The sequence below is a fragment of the Populus trichocarpa genome, chromosome 1 (assembly GCF_000002775.5).
Source record: "Populus trichocarpa isolate Nisqually-1 chromosome 1, P.trichocarpa_v4.1, whole genome shotgun sequence".
Taxonomy (NCBI): domain Eukaryota; kingdom Viridiplantae; phylum Streptophyta; class Magnoliopsida; order Malpighiales; family Salicaceae; genus Populus; species Populus trichocarpa.
In genome coordinates this window covers 46,930,767-46,956,023 of record NC_037285.2, presented here as the reverse complement: position 1 = coordinate 46,956,023, position 25,257 = coordinate 46,930,767, and the positions used below count along the sequence as shown (strand labels likewise).

Genomic DNA, 25,257 nt, shown 5'->3' with positions numbered 1-25,257 from the left:
AAACAAGGATAGAAGATAAATAGTTGCAGCCATTTTACCTGCAAGAATTAATTACTAGCATGTTTTTCAAATTCCAATGCCAAACTAATCATCTGACTCCATCCTCTTCCTCTTTCAATTCCCACCCATATTCCCGGGTCCATCTTATAGCAGTGCTGGTTGGCACGGAGCAACCAGTACTTGAATCCTCAACTACTTGAGATACCTGCAAAAGCAATTCAAGCATGGCATACACATTCTAACTTGTAAGTCTTATTATTGAGGGAAACAAGAAATAAAAACACTGAAAGAGAGGCAAGAAATCATGTCAAATATACAGCACCTTTGATTGAGCACTCATTAAATCATTTGATGTAGTAGCAAATCTTGTGGACAGCTTTGGACAATGACGCACCACCAATATCGACAAACAAGGGAATATGAAATCACAACATCCATGACTGAAGTAGACAATGCTTGGTAATTTTTCTAGAATCAGCAACTTCAGATCAGGGAGCACCATCTCCTTCTCAATATTGACAGGTGAAGCATGATCATCCTGCCCAAATACTCCCAATAATTGAGAGGATTCACTTACTTCAAGTATTTTGAGCTTTTTGAGACCTGAAGCCATGGCTACCGGGAAGAGACTCTTCAACTTGTTGCATCCTCTGATCTCAAGTCGACACAAATTAGAAAAACATGCAGATTGGAGATCACTTCCTGAAAATATCTGATCCTTTTCATCATCATTATCCTTAGCAACGATTTGCTCCAATTCCTCACAAGCTGATATCTCTAGAACTTTCAGTTGAACTAGACTAGCAATCATGCTATCTGTGAATACATGTGTCAGTCTCTCACACTTTTTCACCTTCAAAGTAGTCAAATTGCATGGCACGAGAACCTTCCATATACACCTCAAGTCTGGCAATAATTTCAAGCGTAATGTTTCCAAACTCACGAGTGAAAGTTCATGCCCACCTCTTCTATTACTTACCAAACATCCAACTTGCGTTAAATCTTGTACTCCTTCCAAGTTTGCAATAGATAGTTCTTTCAAATTCATAAACCCCTGCATCAAAAGAAAACAAGGGTACCAATTTGTTAGATGTAATTCATAGTAATTATTGTGCACTTTTAAAACAAAACGAGAGGCAAGAAATCAAGTTAAATCAGCAGCACCTTTGATTGAGCACTCATTGAGTCATTTGATGTAGTAGCAGATTCTGTGGTCAGCTTTGGGCATCCATCCACCTCCAACTTCTTCAAATGAGGGAACAAGAAATCATAACATCCGAGACTAAAGCGGGAAATATTTGGTAATTGTACAAGCAACAACTCCTGCAGATCAGTGAGCACCATCTCCTTCTCAATATTGGCAGGTGAAGCATGGTTATCTTGCCCAAATACTCCCAATAATTGAGAAGATTCTCTTACTTCAAGTATTTGGAGCTTTTTGAGACCTGAAGCCATGGTTACCGGGAAGAGACTCTTCAACTTGTTGCATCCTCTAATCTCAAGTTGACACAAATTAGGGAAGTATGAAGATTGGAGATCACTTCCTGACAATATCTGATCCTTTTCATCATCATTATCCTTAGCAATAATTTGCTCCAATTCCTCACAATTTGATATCTCTAGAATTTTCAGTTGAATTAGACTAGCAATCATGCTGTTTGTGAATACATGTGTCAGTCTCTCACACTTTTTCACCTTCAAAGTAGTCAAATTGCATGGCACGAGACCCTTCCATATACACCTCAAGTCAGGCACAAGCAGGAAGGACAACTCTAATGTTTCCAAACTTGTAAGCCCCTGCATCAAAAGAAAATAAGGGTACCAATTTGTTAGATATAATTCCTAGTAATTTTTGTGGACTTTGAAACTATTATATAATTTTGTTAAATAGATGAACCAATTATCCCCAATGCCGAAATACTTTTCAACAAGAAAATATAAATAGATAGGGCAACGGGGTCACAGGAATATAAAATCATAATTTTTTATATTTATGATAATCCAAATATCAACTATTATTTTATATTAGTTAAATGAAAAGCAATCATGAAAAGAATATAATTATTAACTCAAAAGAAATAATTTTTTATATTCAATTTATAATAATTTTTTTTTGACATTATCAAAAATAAAAATATAAAAGAAAATAATTTGAATTTTACATATTAGTAAATTTTTTCAATAAAAATGCTTGATTATTGGTCATTGAAATTATTATTTTATAAAAAAAATTGTAAAGAAAATACTTGAAAAAATATATATAAAAAATATGTTTTTTGAATTCAATACAAATTTGGTGCTTTTGAAGTTCTTTGAATGAGAAAATATTGTATTTAAATAGAAAGTTTCAAGTTTTACCTTTTGACTCTAATTCTTTAGAAAATTGGATTAAAAAACCAATTTTTATTAATTTTTTGAACCATCTGTCATAAGTTGCAGCACTGAAATAAAATACTCAATATTCATTCCTTTCAAATACTTTCCATTAATTGGCGGAAGAGCCTCAATTTCACTCCTTTTAAATTCAGTGGATGGCTAAAGGATTTGCTAGCATTTATCCATTTACTTTAGTTTTAGAAATCTGAAGGAAGAAATAAGAAATTACATTACAGTAATTGATGTCTAACTTCCTAAGCCAATTTAAATCATCAATTAAATTCAGTGGATGGTTAAAGAACTTATCAATTACTTTAGTTTTCGAAATTTGGAGGAAGATAGAACAAATTATCACAATATATTGAAGTTGACAATTTAAATTAGAAAAGAAAAAAAATGGAGAAATATAAAGGACGTACTCGAAGCTGTGCCAACAAATTACCCCATTCTTCGAGGCCATCAATGGTTAACTCTTGCAAAGAAGGCAATTGGGCAGCAAAATCCTTTGGACCAAAAAAGCTGCAACTTGATACGGAAAAAAGAGACAATTTTCTTAGCTGAGGGAAGTCGATGATGCCATCTTTAATTTTAGACTTGACGATGACGTCATCTCCTTCTCCACTGTAAAATACTTGCTTTAAATTGTCAGCAAAATCAATCTCCATCTCTTCCAGGTTCTGAAGACTTGGAGACACGGAGACAGGGAAAACATATTCAAGTTTACCACAGAATCTTATAGAGAGAGTTTTTAGTTTCGGGAAGCCAAGAGACTCTGTCCTCATTTCGTCATCCTGTTCTCTGATAAGATGCTTCAATTCATCGCAATGTGCTATCTCTAGTGTTTCCAGATGAATAAGACTTTGAGCGAGGGACGGTGTGAAGATAAATGTCAGTTTGTTAAGAGACGACAACTTCAGATAAATAAGACTTTGGAGGCTGACATGTCTAGTGGGCCCCTTCCATATATATTTGAGCTCAGGTAAATCTGACAACCGTAACGTTGTTAAAGATGACAGTAGCGGCAGCTCCTTCTCCTTGTTAATTCCTTCTTCAGCCTCATCAAATTCAAATACCTCTTCCAATGATTTGCAATCATAAGTTTTCACTCTCCTTAGATTTTTCAAAGCTTGCCGCCATTTTGCTGGAAACAGAGTGCGAATATCCCCACATTGTTTCACTTTGACATATTCTAATCTTTGTAAGAAGTCCTTTTGCGACCCATGGCCATGGGTGGTCATCTGATCAGAGGACAATACTATATTTCTTAAACCCTCCACTCTCCAAAAACAAATATGAGACACAGTAGGAAACAACTGCTCAAATGTCTTTGCATTTAAGGATGTGGCGCTTATATCACCCAAATATAATCTTGTCGAGGTTGGGTATTCTTTATCGAGTTCTGAATACCAATCCCCTAACACTATATCATATTTGAGCAACCTGGGAAAAACAAAATCTCTGGGAATGCATTCAACCTTCGGTATCTTCAATGATAATACAGCTAAATGAGACAGCGAATTTAGTTCTGTTAGGCTTGCATTCATTCCTTCTGTGCTGTCACATCCAACAACATCCCATCCCTTGAAGCTGAAATCCCCGATCAGCAGTTCTTCTAACTTCTTCAACCTTCCTATCAAATTCACAGGAATCCTTCTTAGATTTTCACAACTTGTCAAATCCAACAACCTTAACTCCTTGAGCTCCCCAATTTCATCAGGTAATTCTTCAATGGAGTCGCACCACCTGAAAACAAGAATCTTAAGTCTTTGCAGCTTTCTCAATGAAATGAGGTCCTTGCATTTACACTCGATCAACAGCAACGATTGAAGGTTCGTTGAGAATTGAAGTGATTGCAATGACAAACACCCTCCCTTTAGAGACAAAACTTCTATTGCTTTCATCCCTTCAAAAAACCTCTCTGGAACATTCAAATCATCATCCAGTTCTAATAAAAGAACTTTGAGCTGTGGACACACCAATTCTTCAGGAAGTTCTGCTAGTTTATTGCCCATTAACGAAATTGTTGTAACACTGTTATTAACACTCTTCCACCCATTGCCAGCACTAACCATGAATCCATATTCTTTAGTTGCTATCTCAATAGCAACTTCACGAAACAAGTCATGCATTTTCACATTTTCTTCAATTTCAGTGCCCAACAGCATACACCTATCTTTGAGGGCTTTCATCTCCGCATAAACTTGTTCCCTTGTATCTTCAATGGACTCCACATCTTGATGTAACCCGTAGCCAACTGCAAGTCTCGTCAAACCCTCGATTGAAATGTCGTCATCTTCTTCAAATAAACAGCATAGCAAGAAACATAACTTGGTTTCATCGTGCTTCAAATAATCATAGCTCAATTTAAGACATGCATATGGATTACTTCGGTCATCAACGTTTTCCATGTGCCGAGATTGAGATGTTTTGAGGTTTTTAGATGCTAATTTCCACTCATTTTTAGATTTACCTTTTAGAGCCCTTCCTACTGCCGCAAGAGCTAAAGGCAATCCTCGGCATTTTATCGCAACCTCCTTTGCCACTCTGTTCAAGTCAGAGTCCTCATCACTTAAACCTGCGTTGCTTTTGAATAAAGCCCAAGCTTCAATTTCAGTAAAGGGACTTAACAACACTTTTTGCTGGCACGCCAAATAAGAACATAGTTCTTGATTACGTGTTGTTAGAAGAATTTTACAACCCCTGTGATCATCACCAAATGGGATCCCTATCTCTTGGAAGTCAATATCTTTCCAAACATCATCCAGGACTATAAGCATCTTCTTTCCCTGCAGTCTCTGCCATAACCGACCTGCTCTCCCTCCTTCACTGTTCTCGTCAAATTTCAGACCTAAACTATCTGCCATTTGATCCTGGATGCCTGTGACATTTGGATTCTGGGACAGTGTAGCCATCACAACTTCATCAAACAACTGCAACTCTTTGGCCCTCCTGGCTACTTGTTTCACCAGGGTGGTTTTACCCACCCCTCCCATGCCGTACAGTCTGATCATATTGATCTTGTCATCTTTGAGAACTTTCATAATCTGTTTGAAAGCTTCTTCTGACGATCCTGAGAGTGTGAATTCCTTTGATGGAAGAAATTTTATCTCTGGAAGAGGTGCTTTGCAGGAAACTGTTGTAAACTTTGTGCTAGTTTCTTGAAGTTTTCTGAAAGTCTCCGACTTCTTGGCCAGTGCCATGCTTAACTTGAATTGTCGCATGCAGTTTGGACACCAAGTAAAGCATTTGCCATTTTTTTCTATATCATTTTCCAAAGGCTTCGCACCTTCAATTCCGTTGTTTGCATCTTCCAGCCATTTGATGACATCTTTGTAAATTTCTTCAGCATTCCTTTCAGCAACTCGGACAGCATCTTGCAGACGATCTTTTACCGAAACCAGGTGCTCCTTTTGTTCTTTGAATTCTTTAGCAAAATTGTTGAAACAGAACATGTAACGGAACTGCCTTCCTACTGGTTCCACCATGAGATCTGCTATCTTGGATATAATGTATCCAGCAGCACATTCGATAGCCATTTTCCACCGGTCTGAAAATCAAAGAAATAAGGATACAGAACGTGAGAGTGAGTCATTACAAATAAAATAGGCATTGAAAGAATGAGAATAGTAATTTTATTACCTTAAGTTGTGAAAATATATGCGGAAAGCACTGGTACTGACTGCTCAATAATAAAATATAGCGAGAGGAACAAAAGAAGAAGGCCTTTAGCTCTGAATGGAAGACAGCTTCAAAATCAACAAGGCAAGATATAAGTAGAACGATAAACAATTAATCCAACAATTATTTACACAATAGTTCTTAGATCTCTGTGCTTTTCCATAAAAAAGATGGAAATACTTTTTTCTTTCTTTCTCAAAACCAATAAAAAGAAAAGATAGCATATCATCAATCTAATGAATATATTTATAAAAGAATAATCAACTTTATGAAATAATTAAGATAAAAAGCATAATATAAAGATAATGACAAACAAATAAAATTAAGAATAATATGCACAAGTGCTCACCTAGCAAAGAGAGAAAGGAATGGAAGGTTGATGATGATCACTTTGACACCTGCACGAATGATACTAGCTCCTCATGGCTTCCAATAACACAAATAATTAATCTAAAGCTATGATCGGTCATTTTTTTTTTGTTTTTTGAAAATTATGAATAAGGAGAAAAAAAAAACTTGCAAGGAACTCAACAAAGGATCAAACTTAGGCCACTAAAATCTGCAATGACTATCTCCGCATCATACACTCAAGCAATAAGACTTGCCCACTAATAGGGTGTTGTTTTGCTCTTGAGTTGTTGTGAATGCCCTCGCATATGCGCTATGCCTAAAAGTAAGTCCAAAATCCTAAAAAAAGTCTTTTTTTTTTTGTCGCTTCTTTTTTATTATTATTATTAAATTAAGAGTAAAATTTGTAACAATTAGGTTCCTTTAACCTTATTCTGCCTTGTCTTTTAGCACCACACATTACCTCTCTGATTGAGGCCATAAAATCAGCAATAATGCTCTTGCTTTTCAAAACAATCTCCTGTTCCTCTTATCACGAGATAGAATATAGAGCTAAAAAAACTTTACCTTATTTCAGCGGTCCTGACGAAAGCAAGAAAATAATGGTGAGAAGAGGTCGATTCACGAGGACACTAATGTTGTTTTAAAAACTTTGCATGTGATGTTAATAACAAAGATAGTAATGGTGATTTTCACGAGGAAAATAATAGTCAATTCCCTGTCATTTTCAAGAAAATAATAATATTTAAAAAATTTTACATGTGATATTAATAAAAAAATCACGTCTTTTTTTTTTCATTTAAAAAATCAAATAATTTGAATGATAACTTAGATATTTCACAAGTATTTTTTTTAAAAAAATATTTATTTATTTATTTATTTGCTTCAAATTAATATTTTTTTAATTATTTTAATGTTTGATATCAAAAATAATTTTAAAATAATATATATTATTTTGATGCATTTCCGAACAAAAAACACTTGAAAAAGCAACTGCTACCGTATTTTTAAACACACTTTAAATTTATGAGTTATTGAATTATTGTATCAATTTAAATTAATTAATTTTATAAAGTTGCATAATTTATAAAAACACTTAGAAAAATTTATAGATTACTTGGTCTTTCAATTCACTTATAAATAGTCAAGTCAATCGTTTTTGTTAAAACAATAATATACAAGAAAATAAACCCTAAAATAGGTTTGATGGAAATATAGAAATTAACTAGGGAGGGAGAGTCTATTTCCACTATACACCTTATTCTGCCTTGTCTTCTAGCACCACACATTACCTCTGAAGAGTTTCGTCTTTGAAAAATGTTTATTCACCAATTTTATCTTTCTTTCATTGTTTTTAAATGATTTTTTCTTTTAATTTTTAAATTCAAGGATTAAAAATGTTAAAAAAATAAAATTTTAAACTAAAATTGAAATTACAAAAACTAAAAAAACTGTAAAATAAAATAAAAAGTACGTGAACTAAACATAACATTTTCTAACAAATTTAAGATTGATTATTAGATTTCTTTTTATTTTATACTTTGGTACTCTATTGTTGAATTTTTTTTCTTTCCTTAATAAATTTTAGATATAATTAAAAAAATATCTCCTATACTTTTGGTCTGTTTTTGTTTTTTTTTCCAATCTAAGGTTTGGCAAAATTATGATTTGCCTCCTTGTTCAATAGGAAAAAGCAAATTAGACAAAAAAATATATTTTTTTCCTTAGTATATAATAAATGTAAGTCTAAGTAATTTTCTTACGAACCTTGTTTCTTTCTCTCAAACATGATTTCTCTCTCTAACCCCTCTCTGAAGCAAATTTGGCTAAATTCAACCTTTTTTTTCAATTTTCTTTTCAATCAAACTTCTAATTGGTCCTCAAAACTATAGTTGGCCTGATTGTACTTATTTTAGACCACTTCTTGCTTTTAAAATTTTATTATCTGTTTGATTTCATCCCAAATCATAATTTTTATTTATATTTTATTTTTTTTGAATTTTTTATATTTTTTCAACAATTGTTTCTTTTTTTAAAAAAATATGCCCAGTTTTGTTCAAGATTTAATGATAGGATTAGGTAAAGGGTATTTTATACCCAAAAATTCTTTTTTTATTTTATTTTTAACCCATAACACCTACAAAACACCTTATAGACCGTGATAAATCATTTATGGCCTCAAATAACCCAGTAATTAGTTAAAAAACCCAAAACAACTTGAATTAACCTTTTTTGCTTTTGAGGAAGACAAAAAACACCAAAGTAAAACTCTTAGACAAAGGGAAAGGCAAAGAACACCTAAGTAAAACTCTCATTGACGAATGAATCTTACTAACACCAAAATCAACCTTTTACATGGCTAGGATTGATGTCAACTAATGATTTTCTCTTTCTTCAATCGAATTCAGCAATCTTCTCTCTCATCTCTCAAACCAATTATTGAAAATAAAATAAAAAGTAAAATTTTCAATAAAAAAATGAATTTTCAAAAACTAAAAGGACCGAAAAATTATAATTCAAACAAAGTGAACTTCTCTCGCTAATTTTGAATCTACCACCTATTATTTCTGCCCTTTTTCTCTTTGGTCCCCAATCTTTTTAATCTTATCCTTTCATAACAAACCAAAAGCAATTGGCCATCAATTTGACCACAAAATGATAAAATTAAGAAGAAAAAATTAAAAGAAAAAAAATCACTACTCCAATTCATAATGAAATGTGAGAGGCTTCATAGTGAATGGTGCTATCATAAAATCACCTCACAGTTTATTAATTTATTTTGTTTATGTTATGTCTTGGTTTGAAATACTTGACCCACTAGTTTTTTTTTCTCCAAAAATCCATAAAAAGTAGTGTAATACTAGATAGGTGGCTCGTGCTATACCGTGGGTAGACCCAATTGTTTTTCAACATAAAGAAAGGATGCTAAGGCAATGCAAGAATTCATAAAAAAAAAAAAAAAGTTGAGACTCAGGTCATTGACTCAATTATGTTTAATAAGATCGGTTAATTGAAAAGCACAAATGACAAATACCACGACTATAAAAAATTAAAGAAAAAATGAAATTGGAAAAAGGTAAAAAAATAAAATTGAGCCCATCCATGTTAGCATGCAAAATAGGCGACTTGGTCGTGACATCGGGGAAACCTCGTTGAAAAAAAATTAAATAAAATCATGAAGCTCAATTATCAAATAACCTAATATCAAAGGGCGAAGCTAAAAAAACATATTTCTGGCATCTTGTTCTTTGATGGAGAATGGTCTTGTTTTAAGGAGTTGCCACCTAGTATTATGGTCACTAGAAACCCTAACTGATCAACAGAGATCCTATAGTTTGAGACTGATTACGCAAAAGGAAAGATATCATCACCCCTCAAAAGTTTTTCCTGAGACAAACTGCATTGCTAATTTTATCTTAAATTGCTAAATGTTTATTAGTTTATGCTATGATAATTTGCTTATAATATTCCTGACTCTGGCGCCAATGAATATTCAACTACGAATAATTCCAACTCTAGCATTGATAAATATTACGTAGCTATAAAATAAATTTAAATCAATATTTTTTTTATTTCTGACTCTAACACTAGTGAATAAACAAATAAAACAAATTTATTTTATTATGCATTCACATATTTTTTATTTTTTATGTAGCTAAATAAAAAAAAATACAATTAAATTAGTATTTTTATTCCTGACTCTAGCGTCAGTGAATAAACCAATAAAATAAATTTATTTTTTATGCATGCACATATTTTTTTATTTTTTCTAGCTAAACAAGATAAAATAAAATGAATAAAAATAATATAAATTTAAACCAGTATTTTTATTCCTGACTCTGGAATCAGTGAAAAACCAATAAATTTATATTATTTTTATTCATGCATACACATATTTTTTATTTTTTTTATTTTTTCTATTTTTCTATTTTTCTATTTTATTTATTTATTATTTATTTTTTGGGGGCTGGGCTGGACCCAACCAGCCCGGCCCAGTCACTGGCCCAAGCCAGTGACCCGGATGGGCCACATGAAGCACGCGTGAACCAAATCATGCGTGCATGAGTAGGTAAATTCAAAGCAAACGGCAGACCATGAATTAAAACGAAAAGCATCTTCTATCTCTTGGAAGTCAATATCTTTCCAAACGAAAATATATTGAATAAAATCTGGTTAAAATTTTAGGATGAACGGAGTTTGGTAGTGCTAACAAAAAAAAACCATCAAATAAAAGCAAAATGACTCATTAAGAGTAAAATGGTTATTTGCCATTAAAAAATAAAACAAATCAGTTCTTCTTTCCTTTTATATGTTGCCGACTGGGTAGAAGCAGAATATATATATAAAAAAAAGGTTAGAGAGAAATAGAGAAAAGTAAGGCAAAAACATAAAAAAAATCCAATAAAAAAAAATAAGAAAAGTGAAAGAATAACTTTGTAAACTTACAAAGTCCAACTTATAAAACACTAATATAAAAAAGAATCAAGTGAAGGAAGGAGGAATTGAGAGAGGGAAAAAATTTAATTACTTTGTTTTCCAGTTGACATGTGATTGTTATTTTATCCCGGTTGAGGGGTTGTTACAATATCGATTCAGATTCGATTATAGATGAATTATATTCCATAAAATATCGAAGGATGTAACTTTAATAGTGAATTTATTTTTACTTTCATTTTAATTTTATGTACTTTTAAATTTATTTTTTAATATTTTGGATAATGTATTTAAATTAAAACTTTACTGTCAACTTTAAAAATTCATGTATATAAATTAATAATTAATCTTAAAAAATATTTATATGTTTATTTAATAGCCTATAACCGGAAAAATTCCTGGCCCCACCCTTGGCCTCTTGTATAGAGATTTTTTAATCCTGGAAATCCAAGAGACTCTGATAAGACGCTTCAATCCACCGCAATGTTCTATCTGTAGTGTTTCCAGATGAATAAGACTCTGTGCCAGCGACGGTGTGAAGATAAATGTCAGTTTGTCAAGATACCACAACCCCAGATGATTAAGACTTTGGAGGCTTACATGTCTAGTGGGCCCCTTCCATATACATTTGAGCTCAGGTAAATTTAACAGCCGTAACTCCGTTAAAGATGACAGCAGCGGCAGCTCTTCTCCTCACCCAATTCAAATACCTCTTCCAATGAATTGCAGTGATCAATATCCACGCTCCTTAGATTTTGCTGGAAACAGAGTGCGAATATCCCCTCATCCATTCACTTTGACATGTTCTAATTTTTGTAAGAGGTCCTTTTGCGACCCATGGCCATGGGAGGTCATCTGATCAGAGGACAATACTATATTTTCTAAACCCTCAATGTTGCTAAAATCAATTAGAGACACAGTAGGAAACAACTGCTCAAATGTCTTCGCATTTAAGGATGTCGCGCTGATTCCACCCAAATATAATCTTGTCGAGGTTGGGTATCCTCTTTTTAAATACCCCTTCCCTAATACTATATCATATTTGAGCAACCTGGGAAAAACAAAATCTCTGGGAATGCATTCAACCTTCGGTATCCTCAATGATAATACAGCTAAATGAGACAGCGATTTTAGTTCTGTTAGGCTTGCATTCATTCTTCTGTGCTGTCACATCCAACAACATCCCATCCGTTGAAGCTCTCATCCCCGATCAACAGTTCTTCTAACTTCTTCAACCTTGATCAAATTCACAGGAATCCTTCTTAGATTTTCACAACCTGTCAAATCCAACAACCTTAACTCCTTGAGCTCCCCAATGTCATCAGGTAATTCTTCAACCTTCAAAGCTTTTATTGCTCATTGGCCACTCCTCCAACCCAAAGCCAGCCTTCACCATGAATCCATATTCTTCTGATGCTATCTGAATAGCAACATCACGAACCAAGTCATGCATTTTCCCATATTCTTCAGTGTCAGTTCCTAACAGCATACAACAAGCTTTGAGGTTTTCGATTTCCATATAAACTCGTTTCCTTGCACCTTCAATGGACATCACATCTTGATATAACCCGTAGCCAACTGCATATCTCGTCAACCACTCGATTGGAATGTCGTTATCTTCGTGAAATAAACAGCATAGCAAGAAACATAACTTGGTTTCCTCGTCCTTCAAAAAATCATAGCTCAATTTAAGACATGCATATGCATTTCTTCGGTTATCAAATTTTCTCACGTGTCGAGATTGAGATTTTTTGAGGTCTTCAGATGCTACTTCCCACTCATTTTTAGATTTACCTTCTACAGCCTTTCCCACTGCAACAAGTGCTATAGGCAAGCCTTGGCATTCTCTCGCAACCTCCTTTGCCACTCTGTTCAAGTCAGAGTCCTCATCACGTAAACCTGCATTGATTTTGAATAAATCTCATGCTTCCTCTTCAGAAAAGACACCTAAAAAAACTTTTTCCTTGCACTTAATATAAGAACACATGTCTTCATGACGTGTTGTTAGAAGAATCTTACAACCCCTGTGATCATCACCAAATGGGATCCCTATCTCTTGGAAGTCAATATCTTTCCAAACATCATCCAGGATATTAAGTATCTTCTTCTCTGTCTTCAGTCTCTGCCATAATAGATCTGCTCTCCCTTCCTCGGTCATTTTGTCAAAACGCAGACCTAAACGATCCGCCTTTCGATCCTGGATGTCTATGACGTTTGGATTCTGGGACAGTGTAGCCATCAAAACTTCATCAAACAGCTGCAACTCTTTGGCTCTCCTGCCCACTTCATTCACCAGGGTGGTTTTACCCACCCCTCCCATGCCGTACAGTCCGATCATATTGACATTGTCATCTTTGAGAGCTTTCATAATCTGTTCGAAAGCTTCTTCTGACGATTTTGAGAGCATGAATTCCTTTGATGGAAGAAATTTTATCTCTTGAAGAGGTGCTTTGTGGGACACTTTTGGAAACTTTCTGCTATTCTCTTCAAGTTTTCTCAAAGTCTCTGTCTTCTTTGCCAGTGCATTGCTTAACTTGAATTGTCGCATCCAATTTGGACACCAAGTAAAGCAACTGCCAATTTCCCTTTTTTCATTTTGCAAACGATTCACACCTTCAATTTCGTTTTTTGCATCTTCCAGCCATTTGTTGACATCAATCTCAATTTCTTCAGCATTCCTTTTAGCAACGTCGACAGCATCTTGCAGACGATAAAATGCCAAAGCCAGGTTCATCATTTGTTCATCGAATTCTTGAACAAAATTGTAGAAACAGAACATGTAACGGAACTGCCGTATTGCTGGTTCCACCAAGAGTTCTGCTATCTTAGATGCAATGGATCCACCAACACTTTCGATAGCCATTTTCCACCAGTCTGAAAAATTAGAGATATAAGAATGCCGACTGTGAGAGTGAGTCATTAAAAGTAAAATAGGCATTGAGAGATAATAGTAATTTTATTACCTTAATTTGTGAAAATATATGCGGAAAGCACCGGTACTGACTGCTCAATAATAAAATATAGCGAGAGGAACAAAAGGAGAAGGCCTTTAGCTCTGTATGGGAGCCAGCTTCAAGAGCAACAAGGCAAGGTATAAGTAGAACGATAAACATTTAATTCCTTGTCCTAACATAACAATTCTTTACACAATAGTTCATAGATCATTGTAATCCCTTTGTCCCCTCATCAATAGCTATCCATGCCATGTGTTAAAAGTCACACTTACCCTAACAGTTATTTACACAATATTTCTTAGATCTCTGTGCTTTTCCATAAAAAAGATAGAAATACTTTTTTTCTTTCTTTCTCAAAACCAATAAAAAGAAAAGATAGCATATCATCAATCTAATGAATATATTTATAAAAGAATGACTTTATGTTGAAAAGAGGAGAAGTATTAAAACAAAATAGTTTACATGGATTCTAACTTACGAGTTAGAGCAGCAATTCCCATAAAAAAAAATGCAATTTGATGACATAATTAATGGAACGAAGTCAACAAAGGATCAATCTTAGGCAACTAAAATCTGTAATGACTATCTCTATCTATGCCATGAGTAAAAGTCACACTTATTTACACAACAGCTTTATCTAATGAAGCTGATTTGGTTTCAATTTTATTATCTTAATTTTAAACACTCATTTCCTCGATTATTAAGTAATGGGAATATCTATCCTATCTATTTTTTATATATAGTTCATAGATCTATGTGCTTTTTCCATAAAACAAAGATATAAATATATTTTTTTTCTTCTCAAAACCAATAAAAAGAATTTCATTAGTGAAAGATAGCATACCACCGATCTAACGAATACAGTGAAACAAAATAGTTTACACTTATGAGTTTAAAGCAGCAATTCCCCCAAAAATGCAATTTTATGAAATATGAATTTTATTAAACTACATGGATGATATCAATTTTGCACCCTTTTATTACTAAACTATTTTGATTTTTGATTTAAAGTAAACAAAAAAATAGTGTGAGTCTCAACCTTGATTAACTTGCCAAACTCACAATCAAGGTCATGAGATTGTGATAATTTTACAAAAAGTAAATCAAAACAAATTATAAATCTCAATTTTCAATAAACTTATTATTAAAGGTTGAAATTGAAAAAAAAATCAATATAAAAATATTATACAATAAAAGACCTGAGTCTACACGACTTAACTCGCAAAACACACGACCTGAGTCATAAAACTAGGATAACCTCATAAAAAGCAAACCAAAATAAATCATGAAGCTTAATTCATAATCAACCCAATGTTGAATGATAAAATTAAAAAAATAACAATTATAAAAAGATAAAAAAAAATTGAGCTAACTCGTTAAACCCATAATACGAGTTATTAGACTTAGCTAACCATACATAAAGCAAACTATGATAAATTATTAAGCTGACTCCAATAAACTAAATGTTGAAATATGAAATTAGGGAAAGAAATATAGATTTAGAAAACAAAAAACAAAATAAAAAAAAATTATTGAAATGAATAGTGTTTTGTGAGGCGGTAAATAGTAAATTTACCACCTCTTTTAGTTTATAGTGTAAAGAGACTGAGCTAACCATATATAAAACAAACCACAATAAATTATTAAACCCGGTCTCCAATAAACTAAATGTTTAAGTATGAAATTAGAGAAAAAAATATAGATTTAGAAAAAAAAAACAAGTAAGAAAAAACACTATTGACGATGCAATTTTTAAAAAAATTTAAGATTTTGAACATTAACTCAGGATAAAAAAATAAAAAAAAACCTGAGTCAAACTTGGTAAATCTGTTGAATCCATGACTTGAGACATAATATCAAGATAACTCTATAGAAAAAAAAAAACGTAGAAAAAAAAAGAATACCAATTTTCAAAAAACTTAATTAAAAAAACAAAATTCTCTCATGTATTGCCTCAAATTAAATGAAAGAGGATGAAATCAAAAAAATTAATTTAATTAAAAAACATTCCTTTTAAAGAAGCAAAATTTAACAAAGATCGGAAAAAAAAACTTTTAGGCAATCCTTGTTATTTTAAAAAGAAAGATAAATCCTATAGAAAAGGAGTAAAAAAGAATGTTAAAGGTTGAAATATGAAAAAAGAAAAGAGCTTAAAAAAAAAACAAAACACCAAAGAAGCCTGAGTGAACCCTATAAACTCGGGTAAAACTCTTAAATCCGCAATCCATTAAATTCTTGACCTAGGCTCAACGCAGGAGTTCAACATCTAAAAAATTAAATATTGGAAGATAAAATCAATCAATTTAATTCAATTTAAAAATAAAATTCCTTTATAAAAACTAAATTTAACAAAGATAAAAAAAAAACTGTTATTACTCATATTTAGACCCCACATGCTGAAGATGGGTGTACTCCTTTTAAATTAAATATAGGAGTATAACTCATGTTTGTTGGAAAAATAACAAAAACAAAGGAAAAAGAAATATTTTTTCGAACCTTTTAAACCAAGTGCTGAAGCTGTTTTTTACGTATGGGTTTTTAGGCTGATAAGAAGTCTTCATATAAATTTTTCAGAATTTGCATTTTAAAAAAATAATTAATTCTACACTTGTCATAATTTTTTTGTTTCACCTTATACTCTGATGCTATATGTGACATCACTTTGATACTGTGACACTTAAAGAGATATTCAATAGACCCTTGATACTAGCTCCTCTTCGCTTCCAATAACGGATATAATTATTAATGTAAAGCTATGATCGGTTTTTTTTTTTTTTTTTTTGTTTCTTTTTTAGAAAATTATGAATAAGGAGAAAAAGAGACTTTCAAGGAACTTAACAACGGATCAAACTTAGGCAAATGCTATTGGTGGCATCCAACTCCTTTTTCTCTTTTCACCCTCTTTTGTGGTTTTATTTTATTTCAGTCCTTCCATTTTTAAAATTTCACCCTTTGATGCTTCAAATTGTTTTTTTTTTAATTTGATTTAATAGGGTGTTGTTTTGCTCTTGATTTAATACTCTCCCCAGTTAATTAACTCTCTGCACCGTTTTGTTTTTAGTTTTTTTAATTGGGTTTGGACAAGTTTTGTTCAAATATATATTTTTAAAAATAAATATCAAATTAGTGTTTTTTTTATGATTTTAATATGTTAATATAAAAAATTTTAAAAATATTTTAAAAATATTTTTAAACAAAAAAATAATTTTAAAAAACATCTTATATTACAGTATCAATCCCACATTCTTGTGGCATTCTTCATCTTTCTCTGGTTTTACTTTTATCCTTTTCTTTTCTTAATTTTTTGCTATCTTTATTAAAGCAATAATATACAAGAAAAAAACCTCTTCAGATGGAAATATAGAAATTAACTAGGGAGGGAGAGTCTATTTCCACTAGACACCTTATTCTGCCTTGTCTTTTAGCACCACACTGCCTCTCTGATTGAGGCCATAAAATCATGTTCTTGCTTTTCAAAACATTCTCCTGTTCCTCTTAGCACGAGATAGAATATAGAGCTAAAAAAACTTTACCTTATTTCAGCGGTCCTGACGAAAGCAAGGAAATAATGTTGAGATGAGGTCATTTTCACGAGGACAATAATATTGTTTTACAAACTTTGCATATGATACTAGTTACATGACCCGCGCAATGCCGCGGGTCAATTTTTTTTATATATAAAATATTAAAATAAATTAAGATTTAAAAGTATTAGATTTTTCTACAAAGTTATATCCAAGAGTCTTGAGTTTGCTGCAAGCCTGACCTAAGAGTAATATTTATAATATTAATAATAACATTAAACTTGCATGACCCAAGTTTAAGTGAGTTTGACTGCAATACCAGACCCAATAGCCTTGGATGTGGGTCTGGCTGCAAGTTCGTGTCATAAAAGTGTGATAATTAAATAGATTAATTAAAAATAAAAAAACAAAGAAAAAAAACCAACAGAAGAAAAAACTAATGAAGAAAAAGAAAAAAAATCTGAATTTACTGGGTTAACCCTTCAAAACAGGTTAACTCGTCAAACCTTTGATTCATGTCATGAAAGTTTGATAACTAAATAGAAAAAAAAATTGACGGGTTACCCATAATTAAATGGGCTAACCCGTCAAACCCAGAATTCGTGTCATGAAAGTTTAATAACTAAATAGAAAAAAATTGAACATTAACAAACTAAATTAAACAAAAAAAATTAATTAAAAAGAAAAAAAACCAAAACAAACAGAAGGCTAATAACAGAAAAAAAAACTTATAAGAAGAAAAAAACTAATGAAGAAAAAGAAAAAAAATCTAAATTAACTGGGTTAACTCGTCAAACTTAAGATCCGTGTCATGAAAATTTGATAACTAAATAGAAAAATATTTAATATCAACAAACTAAATAAATAAAATTAATTAAAAAAATAAAAGAAAGTATCAACCTTTTCATCGTGGACTGCACTGTGCAGTCCATATTGAAAGACATAAAAGGGAAAAAAAAGAAAAAAAAAACTAAAGGCATTAGTCTTTTCACTGTGGGCTGCATACAATATTAAAAGATGAAATCAACTAGGTCAACCCGCAAAATCAGGTCAACCCGTCAAACCTGAGATTAGTGTCATGAAAGTGTGATAACTAAACAGAAAAAAGATTTAATATTAATGAACTAAATTAAAAAAAAAAGATTAATTGAAAAGGAAAAAAGCAAAGAGAAAAAAACCTACAAGAAGGAAAAAAAACTAATGAAGAAAAAGAAAAGAAAATCTGAATTAACTGGGTTAAACCATCAAACATGAGATCTGTGTCATGAAAGCCTGATAATTAAACAGAAAAAATTTAATATTAAGAAACTATAGACAAAAAAAATAAACTAAAGGCGTAAGGTTTTTCATTGTGGACTGCACCGTGCAGTCCACAGTAAAAGGCTTAAAAAGAAAAAGGAAAAAAAACCAAAGGCATACGCCATGGGTTAATTTTTTTTCTGCATAAAAAATATCAAAAAATACTAAGATCTAAGAGTGTTAGGTCTTTCTGCAAAGATATACCTAAAAGTCTTGGGTCTAATTGCAACACTTGACCCAAAAATAATATTTATAATATTAATAATAATATTAAACTTACATGACTTAAGTTTAAGTGAGTTTGGCTACAACACCGGACTCAAGAGCATTGGATGTAGATCTGGCTATAAGGTCGTGTTATAAAAGTGTGATAATTAAATAGATTAATTAAAAAGACAAAAAACAAAGAGAAAAACCAATAGGAAGAAAAAAACTAATGAAGAAAAAGAAAAAAATCTGAATTAACCGGGTTAACCCTTTAAACCAGGTTAACCCATCAAACCTGGAATTCGCATCATGAAAGTTTGATAACTAAATAGAAAAAAAAATTGACGGGTTTACCAAAATTAACTGGGTTAACCCCACAAATCAAGTTAACCTGTCAAGCTCGGGATACGTGTCATGAAAGTCTGATAATTAATAGAAAAAAATTTAACATTAACAAACTAAACTAAAAGAAAAAACAATTTGGGTTAACTCGTCAAATCAGGTTAACTCATCAAACCCGAAATCCGTGTCATGAAAGTCTGATAACTAAATAAAAAAAATTAACATTAACAAACTAAATTAAACAAAAAAAACATTAAAAACAAAAAAAATAGATAGTTTTTACTTTCTAGTATATGTTATAATATAATATAATATAATAATAATTATAATAATATAATTACGGGGAAAGTTAAAAGGCGTGGGAAAGTTACAGTACTTTCCCTATGTCTTTTAGAGTATTGTTAATTAATAACAAAGATAGTAATGGTGATTTTCAATAATGATTACAATAATGTTTTAAAAAGTTTGCATGTGATATTAATAACATAGGTTCTCTCATTTAAGAAAATAAAATAATTTGAATGATTACTTAGATATTTCAAAGGTATTTAAAAAAATATTTATTTATTTGTTTTAAATTAATATTTTTTTTTTATTATTTTGATATGTTGATGTCAAAATTTTTTTATATAAAATATATATTATTTTGATGCATTTCCGAATAAAAAATATTTCGAAAAGCAACCGCTACCACATTTCTAAACACACTTTAAATTCATGGGTTATTGCATTAATTTAGATTAATTAATTTTATTAAAGTAGCATATTGTTTTCTTTTAATTTTTTTTAATCTTAACTTGATCAAATCTAAATGGAATTTGACTGGTTTAATTGAATTTTCAACTTAAAAAAAAGAAGAGAAAAGAAAACATGAAATTAGTTTGCAGATCCTTTGATATGAGTAGCAGTCATCAAGGTGGATGAAGGAGGAAATCTACAACAAGTAACAATCAGAAGATATCACCATTTGATATTTTAATTGCTCATTTAAAGCATGTCAATCATGAAGTAGTTCAATTGACGTTAGTGTCTCAAGATCTAACTTCTACTACTGCTATATTTACACGCGCTTTTGCCGCTAGATAAATTTTTTAAAATATAAAAATATTATTAAAAGTATGAATAAATTTTTATTAAATTTGGTTAATGAATCAATCTTAAAATCTTCCGATTTAATTCTTTATATATATTAAATTATTGATTTCATAAATTAAAATACAATTTTAATGACTAGTAAAAATATCATTTAATTTTTAATAAAACTTTAAGAAAATAATTATTTTTTAAATATTAAACTACATGGGTGTTATCGATTTTGCACCCAATTTATTTTTTTATATTAATTTTATTACTAAAATATTTTGAATTTTCAATTAAGGATTTCTATTACAATTACCTAAGAAAATTAAGTTTGTTACAAATTAATATCATTTATAACAAAAAAAAAAAGGTTTGAATGAAAATATGGATGGAAAGCCATGAAATTAGACGAATGTCCTTCATTAAAAATTTATGAAAGTTTAATGCAAAATTGATAATTTTTTTTTGATGATAACACTAAAACAATAATTTTAATATTGTCTCTTTCAACAATGATAAATGTGAAGTGTGGACTTTTGAGATCTCAAAGACCTGCAAATAAAATTTGTTTATTCGCAACCAAACACAGAGAATTCTAGTTTTGCCTTTCAATATGAATTTTCTAATAATTTTTCTAATAATTGACACTTGTTATTTTATTGGTCGAATAAAAAATAATTTAATGTAAAACAATAATGTTTAGGTAGAGGAAAACTCATTGATAATGTTATTAAATCCACTCTAACAGGTTAACCTTGAAATATCTTGACTTGACTTTTTGTCTAGCTTGAACTTTAAATAAAATTGTCTGGGAGTTGTCTCAATATAACCCAATAGACTTGGTTTGTCTAAAAGCAATTCAAAAGACGAATGAAAATATAGTTTGACTTAAAAAAAAAAACTTCAAGATGAAACTTTCATTTTAAAATATTGATATAACGACATATTGAATCAACCTATGTCAATATGGGTTAACCCGTCATACTCGCTATCTGAATCATAAACTTCACTAGGTTTAATAATATTTTTTTTTTAAAAAAACTATTTTTATTTAATGATATGATTAAAAACTTAATGCTCAAAAAATCAAGCCTCAGCCCATTACCGGGATGTTTGTTTTAGACCATAATAACTTTATGGAAAACATACCAAAAAAATTATGAAGTCCATTACTTTACATTTTTTTAATTGAGATATGAAAAGATACTATTTATATTTTATAAAAAAATTAAAAATATATATGAACTAATAAATCAAAAGGAGTTGCTATCACTAATTAATCTTCATAGTAGAAATAAAATATAGATGCACATGCAAATATTTTATATTGATTGTTCTTTTTATTTTAATCTTATTAAGGACAAATCAAACTAATTTCTTTGACATATCATGCAACTAAAAACATATAAAAAATCAATCACTATTTAAAAAACTTATTAAAACATAGAGCTAATTTAATAGAAACATTTAATGGGAATGGATAAAAAAAAGTCGAAAAAGTCAAGCCTAAGAATTTACTTTTCAACCCATTTGCATCTAAAAACACCATAAAAACCTCTATGTATCAAAAACAAAATCCCAAAATCATTCAAAAAATAAAAATAAACCAAATAAGAAAATCTAAATGAAACTCAATATATTTGTCAGGCATGTTTATAGAAAGAAACAACCACTATCAAGCTTCTCTCATATAATAAAACTTGTTGATACCAAAAACAATGAGTTTCGTCTATGAAAAGTGTTTATTCACCAACTTCATCTCTCTTTCATTGTTTTCAAACGACTTTCTCTCTTATTTCTTAAACTTAAGGATTGCAAATGTTAAGAAAATAAAATTTTGAACTAAAATTGAAATTGCAAAAACTAAAGGAACTGTAGAATAAAAAAAAGAAAGTACGTGAACTAAACATAACATTTTATAACAAATTTAAGATTGATTATTGGATTACTTCTTATTTTATACTTTGGTACTCTATTGTTGAATTTTTTTTCTTTCCTTAATAAATTTTAGGTATAATTAAAAAAAATCTCCTATGCTTTTGGTCTGTTTTTTTTTTTTTCAATCTAAGGTTTGGGAAATTATGATTTACCTCCGTGTTCAACAGGAAAAGCGAATTAGACGAAAAGCTATTTTTTTCCTTAGTATATAATAAATGTAAGTCTACGTAATTTTCTTACAAACCTCGTTTCTTTCTTTCAAACATGATTTCTCTCTCCAACCTCTCTCTGAAGCAAATTTGGCTAAATTCAACCTTTTTCTTCAATTTTCTTTTCGATCAAACTCCTAATTGGTCCTCAAAATTATAGTCGGCCTGATTGTACCTATTTTAGACCACTTCTTGCTTTTAAAATTTTATTATATGTTTGATTTCATCCCAAATCATAATTTTTATTTATATATTTTTTTGAATTTTTGATATTGTTTCAACAATTGTTTCTTTTTTTTAAAAATATGCCTAGTTTTGTTCAAGATCTAATGATAGGATTAGGTAAGGGGTATTTTATACCCAAAAATTCCTTTTTTTTTTAAATTTTATTTTTAACCCATAACATCTGCAAAACACCCTATAGATCTTGATAAATCATTTATTGCCTCAAATAACCCAGTAATTAGTCAAAAACCCAAAGCAACTTGAATTAAACCTTTTTGCTTTTGAGGAAGACAAAGAACACCTAAGTAAAACTCTCATTGTTGAATGAATTTTACTAACACCAAAATCGACCTTTTACATGGCTAGAATCGATGTCAACTAATGACTTTCTCTTTCTTCAACTAGAATCCAACAATCTTTTCTCTCATCTCTCAAACCATTGATTGAAAATAAAAAAAGTAAAATTTTCAATAAAAAATGATTTTTCAAAAACTAAAAGGACCGAAAAATTATAATTCAAACAAAGTGAACTTCTCTCACTAATTTTGAACCTGCCACCTATTTTTTTTACCCTTTTAGTCTTTGGTCCCCAATCTTTTTAATCTTACCCTTTCATAACAAACCAAAAGCAATTGGCCATCAATTTGACCACAAAATGATAAAATTAAAAAGAAAAAATTAAAAGAAAAAAAATCACTACTCCAGTTCATAATGAAATGTGAGAGGATTTATAGTGAATGGTGCTATCATAAAATCACCTCATAGTTTATTAATTTATTTTGTTTATGTTATGTCTTGGTTAGAAGTACTTGACCCACTAGTTGTTTTTTCTCCAAAAATCCATAAAAAGTAGTGTAACACTAGATAGGTGGCTCGTGCTATATTGTGGGTAGACCCAATTGTTTTTAAACATAAAGAAAGGATGCTAAGGCAATGCAAGCATTCATAAAAAAACAAAAAAAGTTGAGACTTCGGTCATTGACTCAATTATGTTTAATAAGATCGGCTAATTGAAAAACACCAATGACAAATACATGACTATAAAAAATTTTTTTAAAAAAATGACACTGAAAAAAGGTAAAAAAAAATAAAATTGAGCCCATCCATGTTAACATGCAAAATATACGACTTGGTCGTGACATCGGGGTAACCCCGTTGAAAAAATATTAAATAAAATCATGAAGCTCAATTATCAAATAACCTAAAATCAAAGGGCGAAGCTAAAAAAACAACCCGAGTTAAACCAGGTTAACCTTTTAACCCCATGATTATAGGTATAAGATTAAATTATCAATCAAATGTTGAAATATTAAATAAAAAAAATCAAATGTTGAAGGATCTTATCTGATAATGAAGAAAAATTTAAATAAGAACGTGAAAACATTCGAAGCTCAATTTCTAGTAAACAAAATATTGAAGGACGAATTGAAGACAAAATATAATCTCAAAAAAGTTTTGAAAAAAACCCGACTCGATTCCACCGAGTCAGCATACAAAATCTGTGACCTGGTTGTGATATTGGGCAACCTCATCAAAAGCAAATTGAATAAAACTATGAAGCTTAATTATTAAACAACCTAATGCTGAAGAGTAAGATAACCCATATCATTTTCAAAATCAATGAGAAATCCAATAGAAAGAAAATAAAAAAACTAGAGCCCAATATTCAATTAAATAAATGTTAAAGGATGAAACTAAAAAACCATAAGCTTAAAGGGGGGGGGGGGAACCAAGCAAACTCAAGCAAATCTCCTAAACCTATGTTAATCTTCCAAACTTGTAACTCGTGAAATTCTAGACCTTGGCTTAATCAAAAAGCTCTATTCCCAGCCAATTTAATGTTGAAGGATGAAGCAAAAAAAAAATATTTTTTAAAAAATAATAAAAATAGCAATAAAAAAAATGAGTATCAAACCTAATAGGAAAAAAAAAAACAGATGATGAAATAAAAAAATCAATTTTAAAAATTATATCAAATAAAATAAATAGAAACAAAAAGAAAGGTGACTTAATTTGACATATTAAAAAAATTAAAGGAGGTTGAAATTGAAAAAATAATCTAATTTTATTAAAAAAACAAACTAAAACAAATCATGAAGTCTAATTCCAAATCAAACAGAATATTAAATAGTGAGATTAGGGGGAAAAAGCCAATTAAAAAAAAGAAAAAAAAAGAGTCAACTTGGTTAACTGGTCAAACCCGTTACCCAAGTCACGAAACAAGGATAAACTAATAAAATGTAAATCCAATGTTGAAGGATCCATGACCCAGGTCATGAGACCGAGATAACTTTTTAGAAAGAAAATAAAAAAACTTGATTTAAAATGTCAAAACCCATAACCTTGATCATGAAACCAAGATATCCTTGTAAAATGTAAATTAAAATAAATTATGAAGCTCAAGTGTCAATCGATCCAATTTTGACTGATAAAATTGTAAAAAAACTCAATTAAAAAAAGACACAAAATACAAATTGAGTTAACTCGGGTTAACTCATTAAGAACTATTCATGTATCATGAGGCTAAAATAACCCAATAGAAAGCAAATAAAACAATCATGAAGCCTAATTATCAATATACTCAAATATTAAATGATGAGACTAAGAAGAAAAAGTTACTTAAGAAAAAAAATCCGAGCCAAT

The 25,257-nt window shown here is 30.6% G+C and overlaps 1 protein-coding gene and 1 long non-coding RNA gene across 14 annotated transcripts in view; one reads left to right on the top strand and one right to left on the bottom strand.

Annotated features, from left to right (window-relative positions):
- The window catches only part of LOC18095798 (disease resistance protein At4g27190), a 183,710-nt gene that overhangs the window by 80,774 nt on the left and 77,679 nt on the right, over positions 1-25,257 (bottom strand). For 3 of the 13 annotated variants that reach the window (XM_052447423.1, XM_052447720.1, XM_052448257.1), the window contains exon 1: positions 6,404-6,757. Coding sequence is in view for 6 of the 13 variants with exons in the window: in XM_052447264.1 (XP_052303224.1) it covers positions 4,291-5,912 (1,622 nt within the window). In the remaining 7 variants the exon portion in view is untranslated. The other 10 variants (XM_052447920.1, XM_052448469.1, XM_052446758.1 and 7 more) reach the window with 9 other exon arrangements.
- LOC127904948 (uncharacterized) overlaps positions 3,481-25,257 on the top strand; it is a 72,302-nt gene continuing 50,525 nt past the window's right edge. Inside the window, exons 1-2 of the long non-coding RNA XR_008058392.1 lie at positions 3,481-3,609; positions 11,687-11,830. This is a non-coding gene — a long non-coding RNA (uncharacterized LOC127904948). The remainder of the gene's footprint in view (positions 3,610-11,686; positions 11,831-25,257) is intronic.